Source organism: Salminus brasiliensis, chromosome 3, assembly GCF_030463535.1.
Source record: "Salminus brasiliensis chromosome 3, fSalBra1.hap2, whole genome shotgun sequence".
Lineage (NCBI taxonomy): Eukaryota > Metazoa > Chordata > Actinopteri > Characiformes > Bryconidae > Salminus > Salminus brasiliensis.
Genome location: NC_132880.1, coordinates 47986832 through 48005860, shown reverse-complemented (window position 1 = coordinate 48005860; position 19029 = coordinate 47986832). Strand labels below are relative to the sequence as shown.

Below are 19029 nucleotides of genomic sequence, written 5' to 3'. Positions count from 1 at the left end.
TGCAGTTTTAATGTAATGGCTGGTCACTGTCAATCAGAATTGTAAAACCTTGTATTAATAAATAAATTAATTAATAAAAATATGCAGGACAGGCCTCCTTCAGGCCTTATTCGCTTGTAAAAAGCATTCCCAGCACTCCGCAGACTCGGAGAACCGTGAGTCCGTGAGGTTTACGCACTAACTGCTGCTCGTTTAAGAAAAGCAGTGTGTGTGGGATCGAGAGCCTGCCGTGCTAATAACGCCGAGGAGGAGGCCTCATCTGGTCCAGTCTGAGATTCTGTCAGCTCCCCAAGACCGCATTTCCCAGTGTGTGACCCGAGGCCAGTGCAGCCCAGATGTCCGGCCTCCACCTGAGCCCTTATTGACTCCCCCCACCGTCCTCCCGCCCTCCCGCAAATGAAGTTGTCTCACTCACAACACATTCTCCCCTTGATGAAGTCTCGTCTGCAGTTGTTGTTTTTTCCTCTTTATTGAGTTCACTGCACACGTACACACACGCGCGCACGATACACCATTAGTCAAGTCACATGGGGACACGGAGCAGTGCCGACAGCTTCACAGACCGCTGGGAAATAATAAGTGTTAAACACCGGCGCTGATGTGTGTTTTTCTGTTTTTGCCCTTGCTGGACAGCGGAGACGTTCCTCCGTTCACCCTAGAGGGGGTCAGTCGTGCTCAGGTCAGGGGGGAAAAGAGCTGTACGCTGTTAAAAGTTGAAGATCCTTGAGGAACTTTTGGAGGTTCTTCAGTTTGGAGCTGTGGAGGTTTCTCAAAGCACCCTAAGAGGTTCCTGCACAGTTTCAAACTGAAGAACCTCCAAAGGTTCCTCAAGGATCTCAATTTTTAACAGACACAGAAAGAGAGGTTAGGCAGATCTGTCTGGAAAGCAGGCCTCTGTAGTAGTACGAAAAAATGGTGATATTAAGTCAGTCCTTTTGATACATCCTTCAGAAGTAATCAATAAACAAATAAATAAACAACTTTCTAAGAAAGTAGACAGCTCTTTTATGTGGAAAGACCCTTCAGAAACACATCATGGGATCTTTGAAGATAACCTACTTAATCAGGCCCAATTACAGTCACTGAGCACTTTATTAGGAACACTGTACCAATACTGATAAGGGTCTCTTTTTGGTCAATTCCTCATCTCATGGATTCCACAACATGTTGGAAACCTTCCTTTTAGGAATTCTGGTCCATGCTGACATGATTCTTCAGGAGGACTTCATGCTCCACATTTGAATCTCCTGTTTTACCACATCCTTAAAGATGTTCTACTGGATTCAGGGCTGCTAAGACTGGGAGGACACATCTCTAAAGGAGTGAGATGTGTGAGATGGAGCATCATCATGCTGGAAGAAGCTGTTAGAAGATGGTAAACTGTGGTCATGAAAGGATGCACACGGTCAGCAACAACACTTGGCTAGTCTGTGGCCTTCAAGCAATGATTGATTGGCTGGGATTCATGCTGTTGGCACCAAACTCTGACTCTTTCATCTGTGAGATGATCCTCAGCAGAAATCCAGATTCATCCCATGTCCAAATGTCCATGTGCAAATGTTGGTGGACACTCCTTCTAATGAATGCACTCAACAGGCTACTTCAACCTCCATCCATTGCTGACACAGATGTGCAAATGCACACACAGCTTGTCTAGTCCCTGTAGAAGACTACTAGCCAATACAATAGGACTCATGATCTGGAGCAGATCAACATGAGCCTACTGGCACCATGCTGCCTAATGCCAGGCATGGGCTAGTGAGTGGTATAAAGCCCCCCAGCATTGAGGAGCTGTAGAGCAGTGGAAGAGCTGTGTTCTCTGGAACGATGGAGGGTGGAGCTCCATCCAGTACTTTCGGGATGAGTTGGGAACTTCCTGACCTCACTACTTACTACTCCCTGGAGAGTAGATCCCTTAATTTCAGAAGCCTGTTGGTGAGCCTCAGCTTTGTTTTCTTGGCTGACAGGACTGGAGCCCAACGTGGTCTATCTGCTGTTGTAGCCCATCCTCCTCAAGGCTGGACGTGTCGCTGTGCATTCCGGGATGCTTTTCTGCTCACCACCTTTGTACAGAGTGGTTATCTGAGCTACTGTGGCCTTTCTGCCAGCTCCTACCAGTCGGACCATTCACACCACCTGAATAAGGAGGTGTACAGACGTTTCCAATAAAGTGCTCAGTGAGTGAATACACATTCCCCAGCCCTGTTTAAACACCATCTGAAGGCCTTTTTTAAAACCCAGTGGAGACAAAAGGAGGGAGAACCATCTCAACATCAAACCCATTAAATTGAAGAACCACTTAGCGTTAACAAACATTCGTTAAGAAAGACGAGGTCTCACAGAAATGCTACAGTTACATTCTCAACACAGTCCAGTGTGATTCAAGAAGAAATGCATAACGTTCACAGTTTCAGATAGAAGAAGATTTACGAAAGCGTTGTTTTCTTTTTTTCCTTTATCCCGTGACGGACGAGATCAACGATGCAAAACACTGGTAAATTGTACAAGCAGTTAGTCAAGGTTGTGTCTTGCTCCTCCTCTTTGCTACAAAGGCAAAAAACCTGCAGTGTATAGAAATTCTATGAAATTTGCCTTTTTTAAGTATTTGCTGTAAACCTGTTGCTGTTTCGTAAAGTAAGTAAACATACCCACGCAGCTCCTCCTCCCCAACACCGTAAAGCATCTCTCAGACTTCAAGTCACAGGAAACTGCACCTAATTCGACAAAGAACCAACTAAACATACTCCAAAATATACTATCGTTAAATTCATATAATTCTCACGAGCTCCTCTGGTGAGCCAAAAACATTAAACCACAGCACAGAAGGTGCTGAACAGCGACGAAATACTGATCTTTAAACAGAGTCTTCATATAGTTCACTTCTTTGTTTGTTTGTTTGTTTGTTTTTTTCTCTCTGGACGACAATTAAAATCAAACATTCAAAAGGGCTTTGTTTTTAAATAGCAAACATGGTACAACAGGTAGAAAAGCACACTGGAGACAGTGGGAACCACTGGTGAAAATTACTCTTCCTCCATCGACTTCTCGATCTCCTTCAGCTTTCGCACGAACTCCTGAGCCTCGCGGTCCCCTGCCCTCGCCTCCAGCATCTTCATGATCGGCTTCTCTGGATCAGGAACAGACAGATTGAGTCAGGGAAGGAATCCAGAGGGACACACTATAAATAACCCCTTATTAGAAAGCCTGTTTGCTGGGAATTGCAAAGTAATTGGATGTCATGGGAAAAGGGAATTCCACCAAACTATAAGGAAAACTGCGATGCATCCAGGATGCAGTGCTTTAAGATGCGGCAGGATCTCGGTGTCTGATAGAGCTACTGACAGACATGCACCGTGATAGAGAGCTGATAAGCAGATGGGCATTAAGGGGTCAGTACGGATTGACCACTGACAAACTGGAGCCCCAGCCTATGGCAATCTCCTACAATAGCACTATATCAGTGGCTCCCACCTCCAGGCAGTTGCTAAGCTGTTGCTTTGCTGTTACCAGGGTGAAACTAAGTGGTTTTGCTAAGTGGTTGCTATGGTATTTCAGATGGCTGCTGTGGTGTTGTGGTGCAAGTGTTTGCTGGTTGCTATGGCATACCAGGTGGTTTGCTAGGATGGCTGCTGAGGTGTTCCAGGCAGTTGCTAGGCTGTTAATGTGGGGTGCTACGGCATTTTTGTGTACAGTTTTATGGACTGCTGTAGTGTTGCTAGGTGATGTCTGGTGGTGTTGCTAGGGTGGCAGTTAAGATTTTACAGGCAGTTGATAGGCTATTAGTATGTAGTTGGTATTACAGGTGGTTGCTATGGCATTTGGTTATGGTTTTTATGGTTTTATGGATTACTTTGGCGTTGCTTGGTGATTGCTATTGTATGTCTGGTGGTTTGCTAGGGTGGCTAAGGAGTTCCAGTCAGTTGCTAGGGCAGTTGCTAAGGTACTGCATGTGATCACTATGGTGTTGCTATGGTATGTCAGGTGGCTGCAAAAGTGTTTTATGCAATTCCTAGATTGTTATTATGTGGAAGGTATTACAGGGGGTTGATAATCTGTTCCAGCTTGTTGCTATGGTTCCTTTTTTGTATTGCAAATGGTTGTTATGGTGTTACTAAGTGTTTGCCAGACAGTATGCCAGGTGGTTGCTAGGGTGGGTGCTAAGGTGTTCTAGACAGTTGCTAGGCTGTTACTATGTAGTGGTTATTATAGGTGGGAGCCAATGCACTCAATGTGGTTGCTAGGGCAGTTGCCTAGGTAGTTGTTAATGTAGGTGGTCACTATAGTGTTGCTAAGTCATTGATAGATGGTTGCTATGGTATGTTTGGTGGCTGATAATGCAGTTGCTAGGGCAGTTGCTAAGGTGGTTGCCATGGAGGTAACCCTAACACAGGGGTTCCGTCTTGTACTGTACTGTATGTTGTCAGTGAGGGTTTGTCGGGGTGTATACCGCTGGGTTTCTGGCGGGACAGGTGTAGGATGAAGGGCTGCACATTCTTCCCGGCAGGGGTGGCATTGGGCCGGCCTGGCCAGCAGAAGTCACTCAGAGGAGCCACCGCTTCCCCGGCAAAATCATTGGTGGACAGCCAATCGTAATCCATCACAGTGAAGGTGAGGCAGGCAAACCTGTGTCTGTACTGCTCAGGACTCACATGACTGTGGAGAGATCAACGGGATCAGAGGGGCTTCCTGTGAAAGCACTAGTAAACGGACAGTTTGGAAGATGGTGTGACAATTTAATAAAATCATTTGTTAAAATGATTATTCATAATAATTATGATTATTTATGCACTTTTCAAAAAAGCAGCTGATCAATCAAGACATGCTAGGTGCAATTGGTGCTTGTGAGGCTATTAAGTAAGATGCACAGCTACAGCTACACAATGTGGACAAAAGTATTGGGACACCTGCTTATACATTGTTTTTTCTGAATTTAATGGTATTAAAAACAGTTGATCCTGCTTTTGTTGGAGTAACTGTAACTCTACTGTCCAGAGAAGAAGGCTTTCCTTCTTAGATTGCTGTGAGGATTTGATTGCATTCAGCGTCAAGAGCGTTAATGAGGTCAAGATGTTGGACGATCACCACCCCACCTCATCATCCCCAACTACCAAACTCATTCAAGTTCTCAAGTTCTTCCACTGCTCTACAGCTCAATGCTGGGGGGCTTTAAACCCCTCTACTAGCCCATGCCTGGCATTAGGCAGTTTAGGTTAAAGAAGAAAAAAGTGTAAATGTACATAATATAATGAGACAATAATAAGATATAATGGAGATGTATATTTCTCCAGTCACGACCACTCACAAGTAAAAGAGCTCATCAAACACAGGGTGCAGGGTTTTGAGCTTCACTTGAGTGCGCTGGCTCTTGGAGTTGGGGAAGAGGTGATGAGGACAGAGCTCCACTATGACAAACGGATCGCTCAGGCCTGATGGAGTAGAGAGAGGGCAGATGGTATAAATAAGGGAAAGGTCACAGTTACGACAGTTTGCAGGTGAAAACTGCACCGTGTCCCAGCTTCATGCGAGATCTTCTCCATGCTCACCGTTAGCATCGAGGGCAATGAGGTCAGCTGCGTGCAGTATTTCCACAGTGAGTCTCTGCTCAGGGGCGTCGTAGTAACATTTCACACTAATGCGGCCAAACCGACTGTGCTTCAGGATTCTCTGGGAGACATAAAGCAGGGGTGTCAACTTTACAACTGGACGAAAATTCCTTAGAATATAATTCAGAATTTTTCTTAAACACAGAAATGAGACTAGAGGAGGATCATATCCAAAGACTGATGATATGTGGGATTTCTTTGTTTGTAAATATTCAAAAAATTTTATTTTGGCTAAAAAAGAGCTTATATTGACCTGAATGTTATTATCTTATATCTTTGATTTCAGAAGAAGCAATCAATGAAGTGTCCCAATATTTTTGTATTAGCTACATTTACATTTACAGCATTTAGCTGACGCTCTTATCCAGAGTGACTTACAAGGTTACTGGTATTACAGAGGTGGGCCAACGCAGTGTTAGGAGTCTTGCCCAATGACTCTTATTGGTGTAGCACAGAATAGTCACCCAGACTGGGAATCGAACCCCAGTCTCCCACATGGTGTGGTAGCCCAGTGGCAGGTAGTGGTGTTATCTGTTGCATCACACCAACCACAGTCAAACATACTATAAACATCTTAAAGTATCTTAATTACACTTTATGGACAAAAGTATTTGGACACTCATTTATTGTTTCTTCTAAAATCAAGGGTATTAAAGAAAGTTGATCCTGATTTTGTTGGAGTAACTGTCTCTACTGTCCAGAGAAGAAAAAGGATTTCTACTGGATTTTGGAGGAGCATTGCTGTGAGGATTTGATTGCGTTAGTGAGGTCAGGATGTTGGATAATGATCACCACCCCACCCCGACTCATTCTAAAAGTACTGTATGGAGCTCCACCACCATCATTCCAGAGAACACAGCTCTTCCACTGCTCCACAGCTCCTCAATGCTGGGAGGCTTTATTCCCCTCTAGCCCACACCTGGCATTAGGCAGCATGGTGCCAATAGGCTCATGTATTAACTGAATGCATTCATTAAAAAAGGTGTCCACAAATATTTGGACAAATTGTGTGTCTTATTATCTCTGTATATGTTGTACTTTTGTACATTCTATACTTATTATTATTAATTATATTCATTTATTAAATTGATTCAGGTTGCTGGACAATGACCAATGGTAGTTGTACCCTGTATGACTGTAGTGATTCCAATATGCCCCCATGCCTTCATTCTACTTTACGTGCACATATATTTATATATAATCATATACATAATCAGTCATAGATTAGATAATGATTCTAATTAATTAATGCACAAAGTTTAGCCAAAGCTGACAGCTAACTACTTCTGGCCTAACTAAGCATCAAGCAAATGACTTCCTCTGGTGGCAAATGAGTGACTGAGACTGCTTGGTGCAACACACGTCTAGGGCGAAGTGGAAATGAGTGGCGTAAACTTTTAATCATCAGAGGAAGCGAGGAAGTCTTTGTGATGTCTCAGCTCCCAATCAACACCTCCTCTCTCTGCAGGACTGGAGGCAGGGCCCAGCAGGGCTGCAGCCTACCTGCTGAGAGATCTTCTCCAGGAAGTACTGCTCGATCAGCTCGAAGGACGAACACTTGTTCAGTCGCAGCTCCTCGTCCAGGGACTGAAAAACAGCACATGGGTAACCAGTCAGTTTTGAACGGTCACTAAAGTGGCCAGCATTGTTTCAAAGTGAGGAGCCTGTTATGTTTTTTTACCTTGTAGTCTCCACTCTTGAGATCCTCCAGGAGCAGCCCTTCACCATCAGCATGGAAGAACCGCACCAGAGTCTGAGGGAAATCACTCATTACAACAATGGCTCTGCTAAAATTCAAATTCATGCAATTGAGCTCTTGGTAAGAGAGCCTCTTGGACCCTATTACCCCAAATGCAGCTCATTAGTCAAGACATGTTTGCTGTGCAATGTTTGATACTGTAAGACATACTGTTGTCTATAAAAATGGACAGACAAACAGACAGGACTCAGGCTACTCAGGCTCAGGCTATACTATACCGTATACTGTATTTAGCTATGCAGTGCACCACTGTCTGTTTTATAAGTAATAGAGAGCCATACAGTGTGCACTGTGCTAAATGACAAGTCTTCAATGGCTTGGTAGTCATGTTAGATTTGTAGCTCCAGTGCAAACACCAAGCATGTCTTTCCAGATGGACTACATTTGTGTAACAATGCAGGAATGAGAGCAGGAGCAAGTCCAGAGTTTTATTAAAGTCCATAAATGTGGCAGAAATTACCACCAGACAAAACACCAGACAAAAACTAAACACAAGAAACACCAAAACAAAAAGCTTTGGACTAAAGGGAACATGGAAACATGCACAAACCAACAACAGGGTCATTAAAACAGTGTGGAACCCTGACGGCCTCCTAGGCCTTCAGTAAAGGCCTAATAATTTCTAAGGACCCTCCAAGACTTATCACTATGACTCTTAGGCTTATCACACACTAGGGTGTGTTACTCAGTAACTACAGGGACTTCTGTATAAACTGCTGGGGCTGTTCTTTGGTAAGCCACTGCCTCTTTCGAATTGTCACCCATGCGGCTTTGCCGGGCAGCCAACAAGCTCCGGGAGCTCCAGAGGAAAGTGCCAGGTCCTCAGCTCAAGCTTGTGACCCCATGTGGGCCATAGTGGTAGCCCATTAGACTGCTGAGCCACTCAGAGCCCCTCGTTGTTACATTTTGGCGAATGTAGCTGGCAAATAATGAAAGCTTGTAGCCACCAGGTTAGCACTGTGCTAACTGCAGGCCTAAACCATCTCACATTTGCCTGAATAATCTGTTGAATAATCTGAGAACCCCTTATTGTTACATTGGCCAACAAAAGGGGTTAACATTTGTGAAATGATAATAATTATTATTCTATTAAGTACTTCTTTCAGTGGTAACTAGGTAGATGACAATTAAATGAACCCATCATCCTCTGATTTCTAGTGGGTGGGACTATGTTCACATAAGAAAAACATCTAGTAGTCCTTCCTATGTCACTAGCCTTAAATATGAGGTACTTACAAGGAAGAAAACAAAAGCAGCATTAGCTACAGTCATGTCCAAATATTTGTGGACACCCCTTCTAATGAATGCATTCCGCTATTTTAAGTTGCACCCATTGCTGACATAGATCTTCAAATGCACACAAACACACAGATTGTCTACAAGTTCCATGCAGAGAGCGTAGAATAGGACTCTCTGGAGCAGATAAATAAACATGAACCTATTGGCACCATGCTACCTAATGCCAGGTGTGGGCTAGGGGGGGATAAAGCCCCCCAGCATTGAGCTGTGGAGCAGTGAAAGAACTGTGTTCTCTGGAATGATGGATGGTGGAGCTCCATGCAGAACTTCTGGAATGTGTTGGGGAGTTGGGCATGAGGTTGAGGGGTTATCATACAGCATCCTGACCTCACTAATGCTCTTGTCGCTAAATGCACATCTAGCAGAAAGCCTTCCCTGGAAGAAACAATGAATCAGCAGGTATCTTAATACTTTTGTCTATATAGTGCATGTAGCTTTGAATGTTTATATTTAATCTAGAAGGGTCAACAATGTTAAAGTGCACTGCTGCTAGCTTTCTGCTAGCAGAAATAAACATTATCATACAGGTGGCTTTTGTGGACACTTGTGACCTAAACTGAAGGCCTAGCTCTAATAATCATGGTTCACCACTGTTAAAAAACCCAGACAGACCATAAAAGTCAACACGGTGGTATATCAACACTGAACATAGACAAGACACATCTGGGGGTAATGATGAGAAGAGGGAGTGGCAATAGACTTCACAGAACTGAGGGGCATTGCAAGGAGGTGGAGAAGCAAGAAACCAAAACCAACAGAAGCACATGGACCATGACACGTGAGAGGAGGTGTACACACAGGGACAAACACAGAGACAAGGGCAAGGGCTGGACATTACAATTTGGACTATCTGGAAAATAGTATCAATGATTTTTGAAGAATCACTTCGCAAATGATGTAAGACCCCAGCAGTAAAATCAGGGCTACGGCAATGCCAAGCCGTCCCCGAACTCCAGCCCATCTTTGATTAAAAGCCTCTCTGCCAATGTGTTCTAGCAGACCTGTGCACAGTCTTCAAACAGCATGGGATCCCTGCTATGCTAATAGAGCAACTATATGGAGCCCAGCATGTTCGCCCACGCAACCCAGCATCTCATGACTTTTCATGCAAATCTGTCCTACGTTCCTGCCAGTTCCTGTCCCTTGGAATAGTGCTACTCGCACATTGTCATTCTTGTGGGGACTCCCCTTAATACACGGACGGGTGGCTGCCAAGATGACTGATGAATATCTGATGGACGCCTAAGATGCCAGGATGCTGAGAGTGGAAACCGCAAGTATTAACGAAATAGTTCAGTCACAACATTTGAAGAGATTCAAACTGATTAGAAGCTAGCAGGGAATCAAACCTAGCACTTAGTGTGGTCTATGGTATCAACGTGGTAGTTTGGCATGTTCAGTGTCTGAAAAAGACTTCTTGAGCTTTGCTGTAAGGCTAGGAAGCTAATGTAGCTAGCAAATAATGGAAGCTTGTGGCCGCCAGGTTAGCATTGTGCTAACAGCAGGCCTAAATCATCACACATGCCCTTAAATCACATTGAAATGTTAAATAACCTGGAATAGACTTACTTATATGGTTTCAACCAAATATTTCTACATGGAATTGACTACAATGTAAATGATAATAGTACACTTTGCTGATAATGATATTTTTACTACACTTACTACTACTACTACTACTACAATTACTAATATTATGGCTACTACTATTTCTACAACTACAACCAATCCTATTACTACTACTTCTACTACTGCTACTGCTGCTGCTGCTTTTACTACTACTGCTACTATTACTGCAATTACTATTACCACCATTATTATTATTGCTACTACTAGTGCTATTACTACTTTTATCTTTACAGCAATCTCTTGTCTATTTCTACAGATAATGTCATATTTTTGTCAAAATTCAAATTTGCAATTTTTGCCAAACTACCAACTATATCATATGATCAGTATTCCAGTATTATAGTTCATTTAGGATACTGGCCATTGTAGCTATGGCAGCTATACTAGAGCACACATATACCACAGCATTCTACATCCTACCTACAGAACTCATGGATGCATGGATCTGATCCTCACTAACCTCTATGGTGTACTGGAACCGTGTGTAGAACTCCACCTGCACGCCTCGGTTTTCTGCCACTGAGTCCAGGATCATCCTCAGGAGAAGTTCCCAGAGACTCTGCAGAACCCTGCAATACAAGCGAACCGGAGAACTGCATTTCCCACCCACATTCATAGTAATTACATATTAAACATATTCATCAGAAAGTCCTTGCGTGGCTGATATTTACAGCTGCTACGAGCTGAGGTGTCATTACAAGCCGTCCCCGTCGGGTGCTATGATATCATGCAATGATGGTGGTAATTACCTCGCCAGGTTCTCCTTCACCAGTGACTCACTGAGGATGACTAAGGTGGAATCCAGGTATTTCATCAGCGGAGACACTGCCTGGAGCGGTTTACAACACAAAGCCATGTTACTGATGCAGATTACCATGACACACTCACAGATGCGATCACCGAGAAGAACCCTGTACTCACATCGTCATTGTTTATGGTGTCTGGAGAAAGGCTGATGTGCTGAATGTATCTTCTGAGCTCAGGAAGCATCTGCGCACAGTGACCCAAACAGAGTGTCATCAGCAATAGAAATGAGGGGAAAAAACAACCTGGGATGTACAATTTCATCTGTGAAAGCTAAAAGATGAAGAACAGCTCTGTATTAAATTTGCTTTATAATGGATCGCCTAGAAAAGTAAGGACTGGAGAAGAAGAATGAGAGATGCCATGAATCCCTTGAATCCTCTACTGCACAATGGAGGCGATGTTAAAAACATAGGTCTATTTCTCTGAAAGGCCCAGTGGGGATGTCACACCATGCTCCCCGTACCACGCTATTAGAGGTCTCTCCATTTTCAATAAATAGAAAACCCTTCATCACTGTCACAGAAAACCTTCCTACCTTTAAAATTATGGCTTTACTTTCAATGGAAGTCATTTGGGAGCATTTCAATTGGTCCATTCATTATCACATTCTGAAATATTGTAAAGAACAACTGCCATATTCACATTGGAGATTGGAGATTGCGTGTTTAAGCTGGTAGTAACTTCAAACTTCTGCAGATGGCGCTGCACAGCGATGACAGGGCTACAAATACTTGCAGGGTGTGTGATGGGATTCATAGATTGAGAAGAGGTGGTGCAGTGTAGTGAAGGTCTCGTTGGATGTGTGGAAAATGGGTCGTAAAGCAGATGCAGTTAATGATTGGCTGAATCTGCAGGGGTATAGAAGCTTACGGTCATACAGGTCTACCAGCAGTGGCAGAAATCCCACCAGTCTACAGGAAATTCTCCTCATTCCTAAGCAGGTGTGAACAAAGGCCTCTTGCTTGCCGCTCTGCTCCATATGTTGATGGTGTTCTCCCCGTAGGTACTTAGCCTGATCATTTGTGCCACCTGCAGGAGCCTGAAGTTACTACCACCCTGAACACGCAAGAGGACTCATTTTTTGTATGGGGAGCTAATATACACACTATATGGACAGAAGTATTGAGACACCTATAGGAGCTTTTATGACGTCCGATTCTTAAACCCCCTCAGCACTCGGCCCTGACCCCGCTCTGTAACTTTACGTGGTCTGACAGACACTCGGTGCCTGAGCTGCTCTCTGTGAGCTGTTCCTCCTAAATGCTTCCACTGTTCAATAATAACACCACTCACAGTGGATGGAGGAAGATCTAGGAGGGAAGGTCTAAATTTCACCAGCTGACTTGTTGTTGTTGGTGCAGCGGTGTCTCCTATTACATACTGAACCACGCTGGAGTTCAGTGAGCTCTGTAGAACCTCCCGTTCTTTCACTGAGGTGTGTAAGAAAGGCCGACTGCATGGCTAGGGGCTTGATTTTCTACACATGTGGCAATGGGATTCAATCATTAAGATGTGTGTCCCAATACTTTTGTCATATATACTTATAGTACATATGCAGATCAGAATAAGCTCAGTGTCCCCTACCTTATCAGTGAGATGCGTGATGATGCGCTTAGCCTCCCTCTGCAGGTCCAGGTCGGCGTTATAGAGCTGACCGTTGAGGGCTTTGTTCACCTGCTCTTTCCCTTCAGCCCCACACGACTCCTCCATGGCCTGCTCCACGCCCCGCCAGTCCAGTTCCCGCGGCAACCCAGCCAGGTACACGCGAACATGCTCGGTGTCGTTCAGTGCCACGCACAGCTGCGGAGGACGACGAGGAGGACAGGAGGGAAGAGACAGGAAAGAAGGGGAGAGAAGCAGGGAGAAAATAAGGAGGTCTAGAAGGGATGGGAGGAAGGTAGAGGGGCTGGATATAAATGGTGGCAGATGAAACAGCAGCAGCAGCTAACGAAGGCAAAAGCATCACGTTCCAGATGAGCCACTGAAATGGCAGCGAGGGAGAAAAACCCAGCGCTGACATTTATTCAGAACACACAGTAACCCCCCCAACCCCCTGCCCAGGGGATCTACCTGCACTGTAAAGCTCCGGTGGTCTCGGCTAAGCTGGCTTCTCTCAATCTTGCGCTTCAGGAGCTCAGAGTAGGACACCGCCTCGCTGCAGAAGTTCTGTAATGAAAGGAAACACACCAGGAACGGATCTGAGAGATTGCTTTTACAGAAGGGTTGATTTTGTCCTCCAAAACAGCCATAATTTAGCCTTTAATTGTCTGCAGAGCTCCAGACCTGCTAAAACAGCAGCTTCAGGGTCATGCTGAAGCTCCACTGACTGTAACAGGGGGAACTGTGGCGTCTCTGTCGTTGCCACTCTGGGCTGGGACGCTGCTACTGCACTATGGAGCTTTGGTGGACCTGCAGAGTCACCTTCCTTCAGCCAATCCCCAGCCTCCACCCTTGTTAAAAGCCTTGACGTCACGTCTTTCCCTCCTTCCAGTTTGATCTCTGCCCCTGCCTCTAAGTCCAGAGTCCCGATGTTGCAAGACCTGGTCTTAACTCGCTAACACTGATCCCATAAATTTACACTTCACTGCTCTCATGTCACCATATACCGTGTATTAGTGTAAAACCATGATGTTTTACTCTGCCGCCTCAGCCCACATGCTTTTTCCCCTTCCGATGCTGCTTGTGGATCTCTCTGCTTGTCCAGAAATGCATGTGTACAGCTGTCCATGAGGGGGATGGAGGGGCTCAAAGCGCAATTTGTATGTACTGCAGTGGAGTAGATGTGAATTACAGTTTATATCTGTAGGGGGAGCCCAGGAGCTGGCATATTCTGACATAACACTGCTTTAAGACTGCCTCTGTTCTGCGTTTATCCGAGGCTCTTATCCAGAGCTCTTACATGTGAAGGAGAATGTGGAGTTAAGAGTCTTACCACTGACTCTTACTGGTGCAGTGTGGTGTTCTTACTCAGCTGGGGAGTCAAACCCTAGTCTGCCATAGCTGTTACCCACTACACTACACTAACCACATTTTGACCCATACTGTGCCTTGTTCAGTCTGGGGTGAAACGTACAGAACTGTCAGGTCTGAACTGAGAATGCTCGAGAAACTGAACTTCAGCCACTGCAGTCATTTCAATATCTAGATCCTTTAAAAGACTGCAGTCATACACTCACTTTCTGACGACCAGGAAGAGCCCAGCGTGCCTTATCGCTTACTCATTCTGCAACACCAACACTCCTCATTAATCAATCAATGAATCAACCTTTATTTTCACTTATATGATGCATATTGAGGTAGACGTAGATTGAGGGTGACCCTCATTTTCTGTGTAAACCAATATTTACCAAAAAAGACATTAATTAAAAATGAATAAACTAAAATCAAATGAGGTCAATGAATACATTAGAATATTTAAAGGGAGAACAATGAAGATAATTGAAGGTTAATTAAGTATTAAATAAACTAATTAAGATGTAATTATTAAGAGAAACGATATATAAATGAACATATATTAAGTTTATTTATTTATTTATTTATCAATATCAATAAAAAAACTGATTAATAAACAAAAATTAAATAAATAATATCAAAGTTAAGAGACAAAAAAGGTCAAAAAAGTCTGCTCTTAAGACTAGTTCCAGTTATCACCTCATTTAAAATTGCCTTTAGTTTTTTATTCTTTCTTGTAATAATAATAATAATAATAATAATGAGATAATAAGAGATTATAATAACTATTATTCAAAATAAATAGGAGGGCTAAACTGCTATAGGCTTAATAGGTCCAACTTTGTCCCAGTCTGTTATTGCTTAGCTTCTGTATATGGACTACATGGACTGAATGGACTGAGGCATGATAGGTAGGGTTCGAAAATGGAACAACATCTACATGGTAAGTCATTTCAAAAAGGACTAATCTAATCTCATAGTCTGTGCAAATTAAAATTTTATTGTATGGTGATCTAAATGTGCATGAGCTCACATCGGTCAGGCGAGTGATGAAGATGAAGGCCCCTGCTGAGTCGGGCCAGGCCAGCTGAGTCCAGAACTCCCGCACCTGGCTGAAGCATGCGGTGACGTCCACGGCTGAGAAGCTGTGTTTTGCCTGCGGGATTGGCTCCAACTGTGTCACACACATACACACACACACACACACACATATATAGATACACTTAAAGCCGTGCAGCGGACCCCTCGTCTCTTGCCACACATCCACTCACACGAATGTGTAGACATACACTGGCCGGACACCCTGCTGGTCCACTCGAATGTGAGGTATTTATGTCCTAGCAGGGAGAAAAGTACATTTCTCACACCAGAGGAAGCTGGAAATCAGAGAGACTGTGGTTTTCCAGGATCATTATGCAAATGCAGACCACATTTCCACGTCCTTTAAGACGCGTTGCGCAATCAAGCCAAGGACTTTCTGATTTCCACCCCCTTCATTTAGAACCCCAGCTTGCCTTGTCCATCTCCACAGCTTTGCGGATCCTGTCCATAGACTTCTCATGCACGATCTGCAGCCATTTGTGGATGGAGGTTTTGAACCAGTTGTGAAATCCAGTCAGCGCCAGCATCTTAGTGTCTCTGAACAGAAGACAAGCACACAAAACAGATGCCTGTGTGTGAATCACCTCTTATAAATAGCCCCTGACAGAACGTTCAGCATGAATGCAAAGACTCGCTGAGCCAAATTTAGCCTCAATAACTTTTCAATCTATCAAACGCATATGGCCGCCCTCCTGCGGTATGAGTCACTCTCTCTTTCATACGGCACAGCTCCAGGGTCCAGTGATCATGCGACCCTCTCAGATGGATTCCGAGGGAGACGTGGTGACTCACTTGAGAGGGAGGAACTCTCTGAAGCGCTTGAGGGTCTTCAGAGACATGAACAGCTCGAACAGGGTCTCCCCCATGGTCTGGGACAGGCGAGAGCTCTCCTGCTCCAGGGTCCCACAAACCCGCTCCATGGCAACGCTCACGTCATCGGCCACCTGGACACAAGCCTCTCAGTTAGACCCCCTCTCTCCCAGCTCATGTTTATCAATGGGAACGAAAATTCATGTTCATACCCACCAGCTTCTCCAGCTGCCGATAGGAGATGCTGAAGAAGTCCACCTTCACTGAGCTGAAAAAATAAACAACATGTAGAGCTCGTGATCGTCATACATTTAATAAGCCTGGCCAGTTCAAGCTAATCTGATTTCACCTAATTTGGACCATTAATTACCCAAGCCATACGTACTCCCCCACCCCACGTGATGCCCCCTGACACCAGTGAGGGCGCACCAACATACGCCCCCTCCGACACGTGCACAGTCAAGCCACTCATCGCCGCATACCCGGCTCCAGCGTACCAGCCTGCGTTGAAGTGCCAGTGAATGCCAGCACTGCAGCGAAGCGATGTGGGAAGGAGGGGAGCGCCATCTACCCATGCTAGAGAGAGCAAGGCCAATTGGGCTCTCTATGGGCCTCGGCATGACCGGGATTCAAACCCAGCGACCCCAGCACCGGGGTATGCTTTTATTCGAGTTTGATGGTTTAGCTGGTCTACATGGTCTAGCATGATCAACCCGACCAAGCCAAACCACCAGTATGACCAAGCTTGACCATATTGCTTGACCAGCATGGCCTAGAGTTTGAGTAAATTACCTAAAATATCATAGTCTTGAATTTTTAGAAGTTGTCCATAATGTATATGGTGTATACATGTTTTTTTCACAATATTCTAATTTCCTGAGATGCACTAGTACATGTCCCTAGTCACAGATTTTTAAAGACGACTACAAACTTGAACTTGAAGTGAGCGAGGCATACCCGGTGTGTGACGGCCTTTTAATAAACTAATAATTAGCATAGAAAGCTGGCCAATATGTGTTAAGTTACTTATGTGTATAATAAGTACAAGTAATAAGTATTAACCTATTGAACTATTTATAACATTAAACACTATAAAACATGGTGGTGGTTGTATCTGTCCTTATGCATTATAAACTTACAAACAAGTAGCATTAGCATTAGTAGATAAAAGATACAATCTCAGTGGCTTAATAGCTCACTGTTTCCAGGAGCTCATTGGTAGTTTTTTTAATTTTCCAGATGTTTCCATGTCTGGACAATTTGCAGATTTTCCTGATTTTCCAGAACACATGGGAACCCTAATGTAAGATTGCAGTGCCTCTGTAAGGTTGCTGATTTGTTTAATCACAAGTTGCACTAATCAAGTTATAGTTTTATATGAGGTTTAATATGAATTTGTTGGATTTGAGTTATTTGTCTCTCATAGCCCATTAAAAATAGAGGAGAAATTCATCCAGACGTGTGAATTCAAACCTTTTAATCAACTCCAATTTGCCATTTAATTTTTTCATTTCAGTTTTTAATACTGAAACAAGCAGAAAAATGGGCACAGATTCAAACCCACTACTAAGTAATATAATAATATCATAAATACATATAATTGCTTATGTAATAATTATGTAATTATGCAATTGTATTTGTACTGCATAAACACGTACACAGAAACAGTTCTGCATAATGATGATAACAACTCAGGACTTCTAAGCATTGACTTCTCAGCAGCAGAACTCTCTCCCTCCTACAGTTCTAACCTCCTGCAGAGTTTAATTCCAACCAGATCTAACACCAGATCAGGGAGCCAAGGTCTTTGAGTAATATGTAAATATTCAAGCCAAGACTGTAAATTAGGGTTGGAACTTAGGGTGGGTAATAAAATAGAAGTATAACACCATACTTCTACACCATATAATAACCATGATACTTGCAGAGATTTTCACTAAAATATATATATATATATATATATATATATATATATATATATATATATATATATATATATATATATATATATGCTGTACACATAGAGATGCAAATAAAATAAAAAATCAAGTGGTCTCTTAATTATTTTCCAGAGCTGTATATATATATATATATATATGTACACAGTTTTTGAACGAGGCCTAATGTTAGAAACTACTGGTAATTATTTACAGCCTCTCTATTGTTGCCCCATCAAAGCTCCACCCACCAGTAGCTGTTGTAACTGTTGTGGGGACATGCTTTACACAATGTTCCAATTGAAACTCATGAGAAATTCAAGCAGTCTTTGTTTAGAGACGTTATACAGCTGCGGTCAGAGGTTTACACACACTCATCATGGGCATGAACGTTATGTCAATATTGGGTTTTCAGTGGTGTCTTTGAACTGTTCTTTTCTGGGACAGAATCAGCTAGAATTTGGTGAACATGTCTATTTTTGGGGGGTGGGGGTGGATGGTTTAAGGCACCCCAAGAATCGCCAAGGCACAAAGGTGTCCACAGGGTGTTTTTGGGGGGTTCCAACAGGATATGGCACGCATATCAAAGGTGGCTGTGGAACAGATAAAGCTGGTTAAATACATAAAGCTTTTGGAACGGCCTTCCCAAAGTCCTGACCTCAACCCCATCAAATATACGTGGACTGGGGTTGAAAGTTGGGTCTGTGCCAGAAAAACAACACATTTTACTGAACTCTACTAACTACTCTGAACTATACTTATTATACTTAAAAATATACTTATAAATAACATAAGTATGCAAATAAACACACTGAAATTAATAACACACTCTAAATGTGGCTGTTTTGACTACAGACATTTAAAAAAAAGTTTATTTATTATTCATTATTTTCATTTTTAAAGGTTTATTATGATTTTTTGCCAATGTTCTGCACATCCTGCAATAGCTGCTATATGAAATAATTTAGTAGAAACCAGGGTGGAGCATGAAAAATAAAGTTGCTCTTCAAGTACTGTTAATACCCATGATCCAAAAAGTGTAGAACCAAGCTTTATATATATAAGCTTTATAAGAATAAAACCCAGAAAGTGCTATTAAAGCAACAAATATGGGGTCCCAACTTAAAAAAAT

General features: G+C 43.3%; 1 protein-coding gene across 4 annotated transcripts in view; it reads right to left on the bottom strand.

Moving 5' to 3' along the window:
• Positions 1-450: 450 nt before the first annotated feature.
• Positions 451-19029, bottom strand: part of baiap3 (BAI1 associated protein 3) — an 83670-nt gene continuing 65091 nt past the window's right edge. For all 4 annotated transcript variants that reach the window (XM_072676426.1, XM_072676427.1, XM_072676428.1 and 1 more), the window contains 15 exons: positions 16177-16228; positions 15943-16094; positions 15564-15687; positions 15083-15223; positions 13168-13263; positions 12682-12897; positions 11212-11280; positions 11040-11119; positions 10751-10859; positions 7285-7356; positions 7107-7190; positions 5544-5664; positions 5303-5426; positions 4448-4653; positions 451-3127 (listed from right to left, as the gene is read on the bottom strand). In XM_072676426.1, coding sequence (XP_072532527.1) covers positions 3024-3127; positions 4448-4653; positions 5303-5426; positions 5544-5664; positions 7107-7190; positions 7285-7356; positions 10751-10859; positions 11040-11119; positions 11212-11280; positions 12682-12897; positions 13168-13263; positions 15083-15223; positions 15564-15687; positions 15943-16094; positions 16177-16228 — 1750 coding nt within the window. In that variant the 3' untranslated portion in view covers positions 451-3023. The remainder of the gene's footprint in view (positions 3128-4447; positions 4654-5302; positions 5427-5543; positions 5665-7106; positions 7191-7284; positions 7357-10750; positions 10860-11039; positions 11120-11211; positions 11281-12681; positions 12898-13167; positions 13264-15082; positions 15224-15563; positions 15688-15942; positions 16095-16176; positions 16229-19029) is intronic.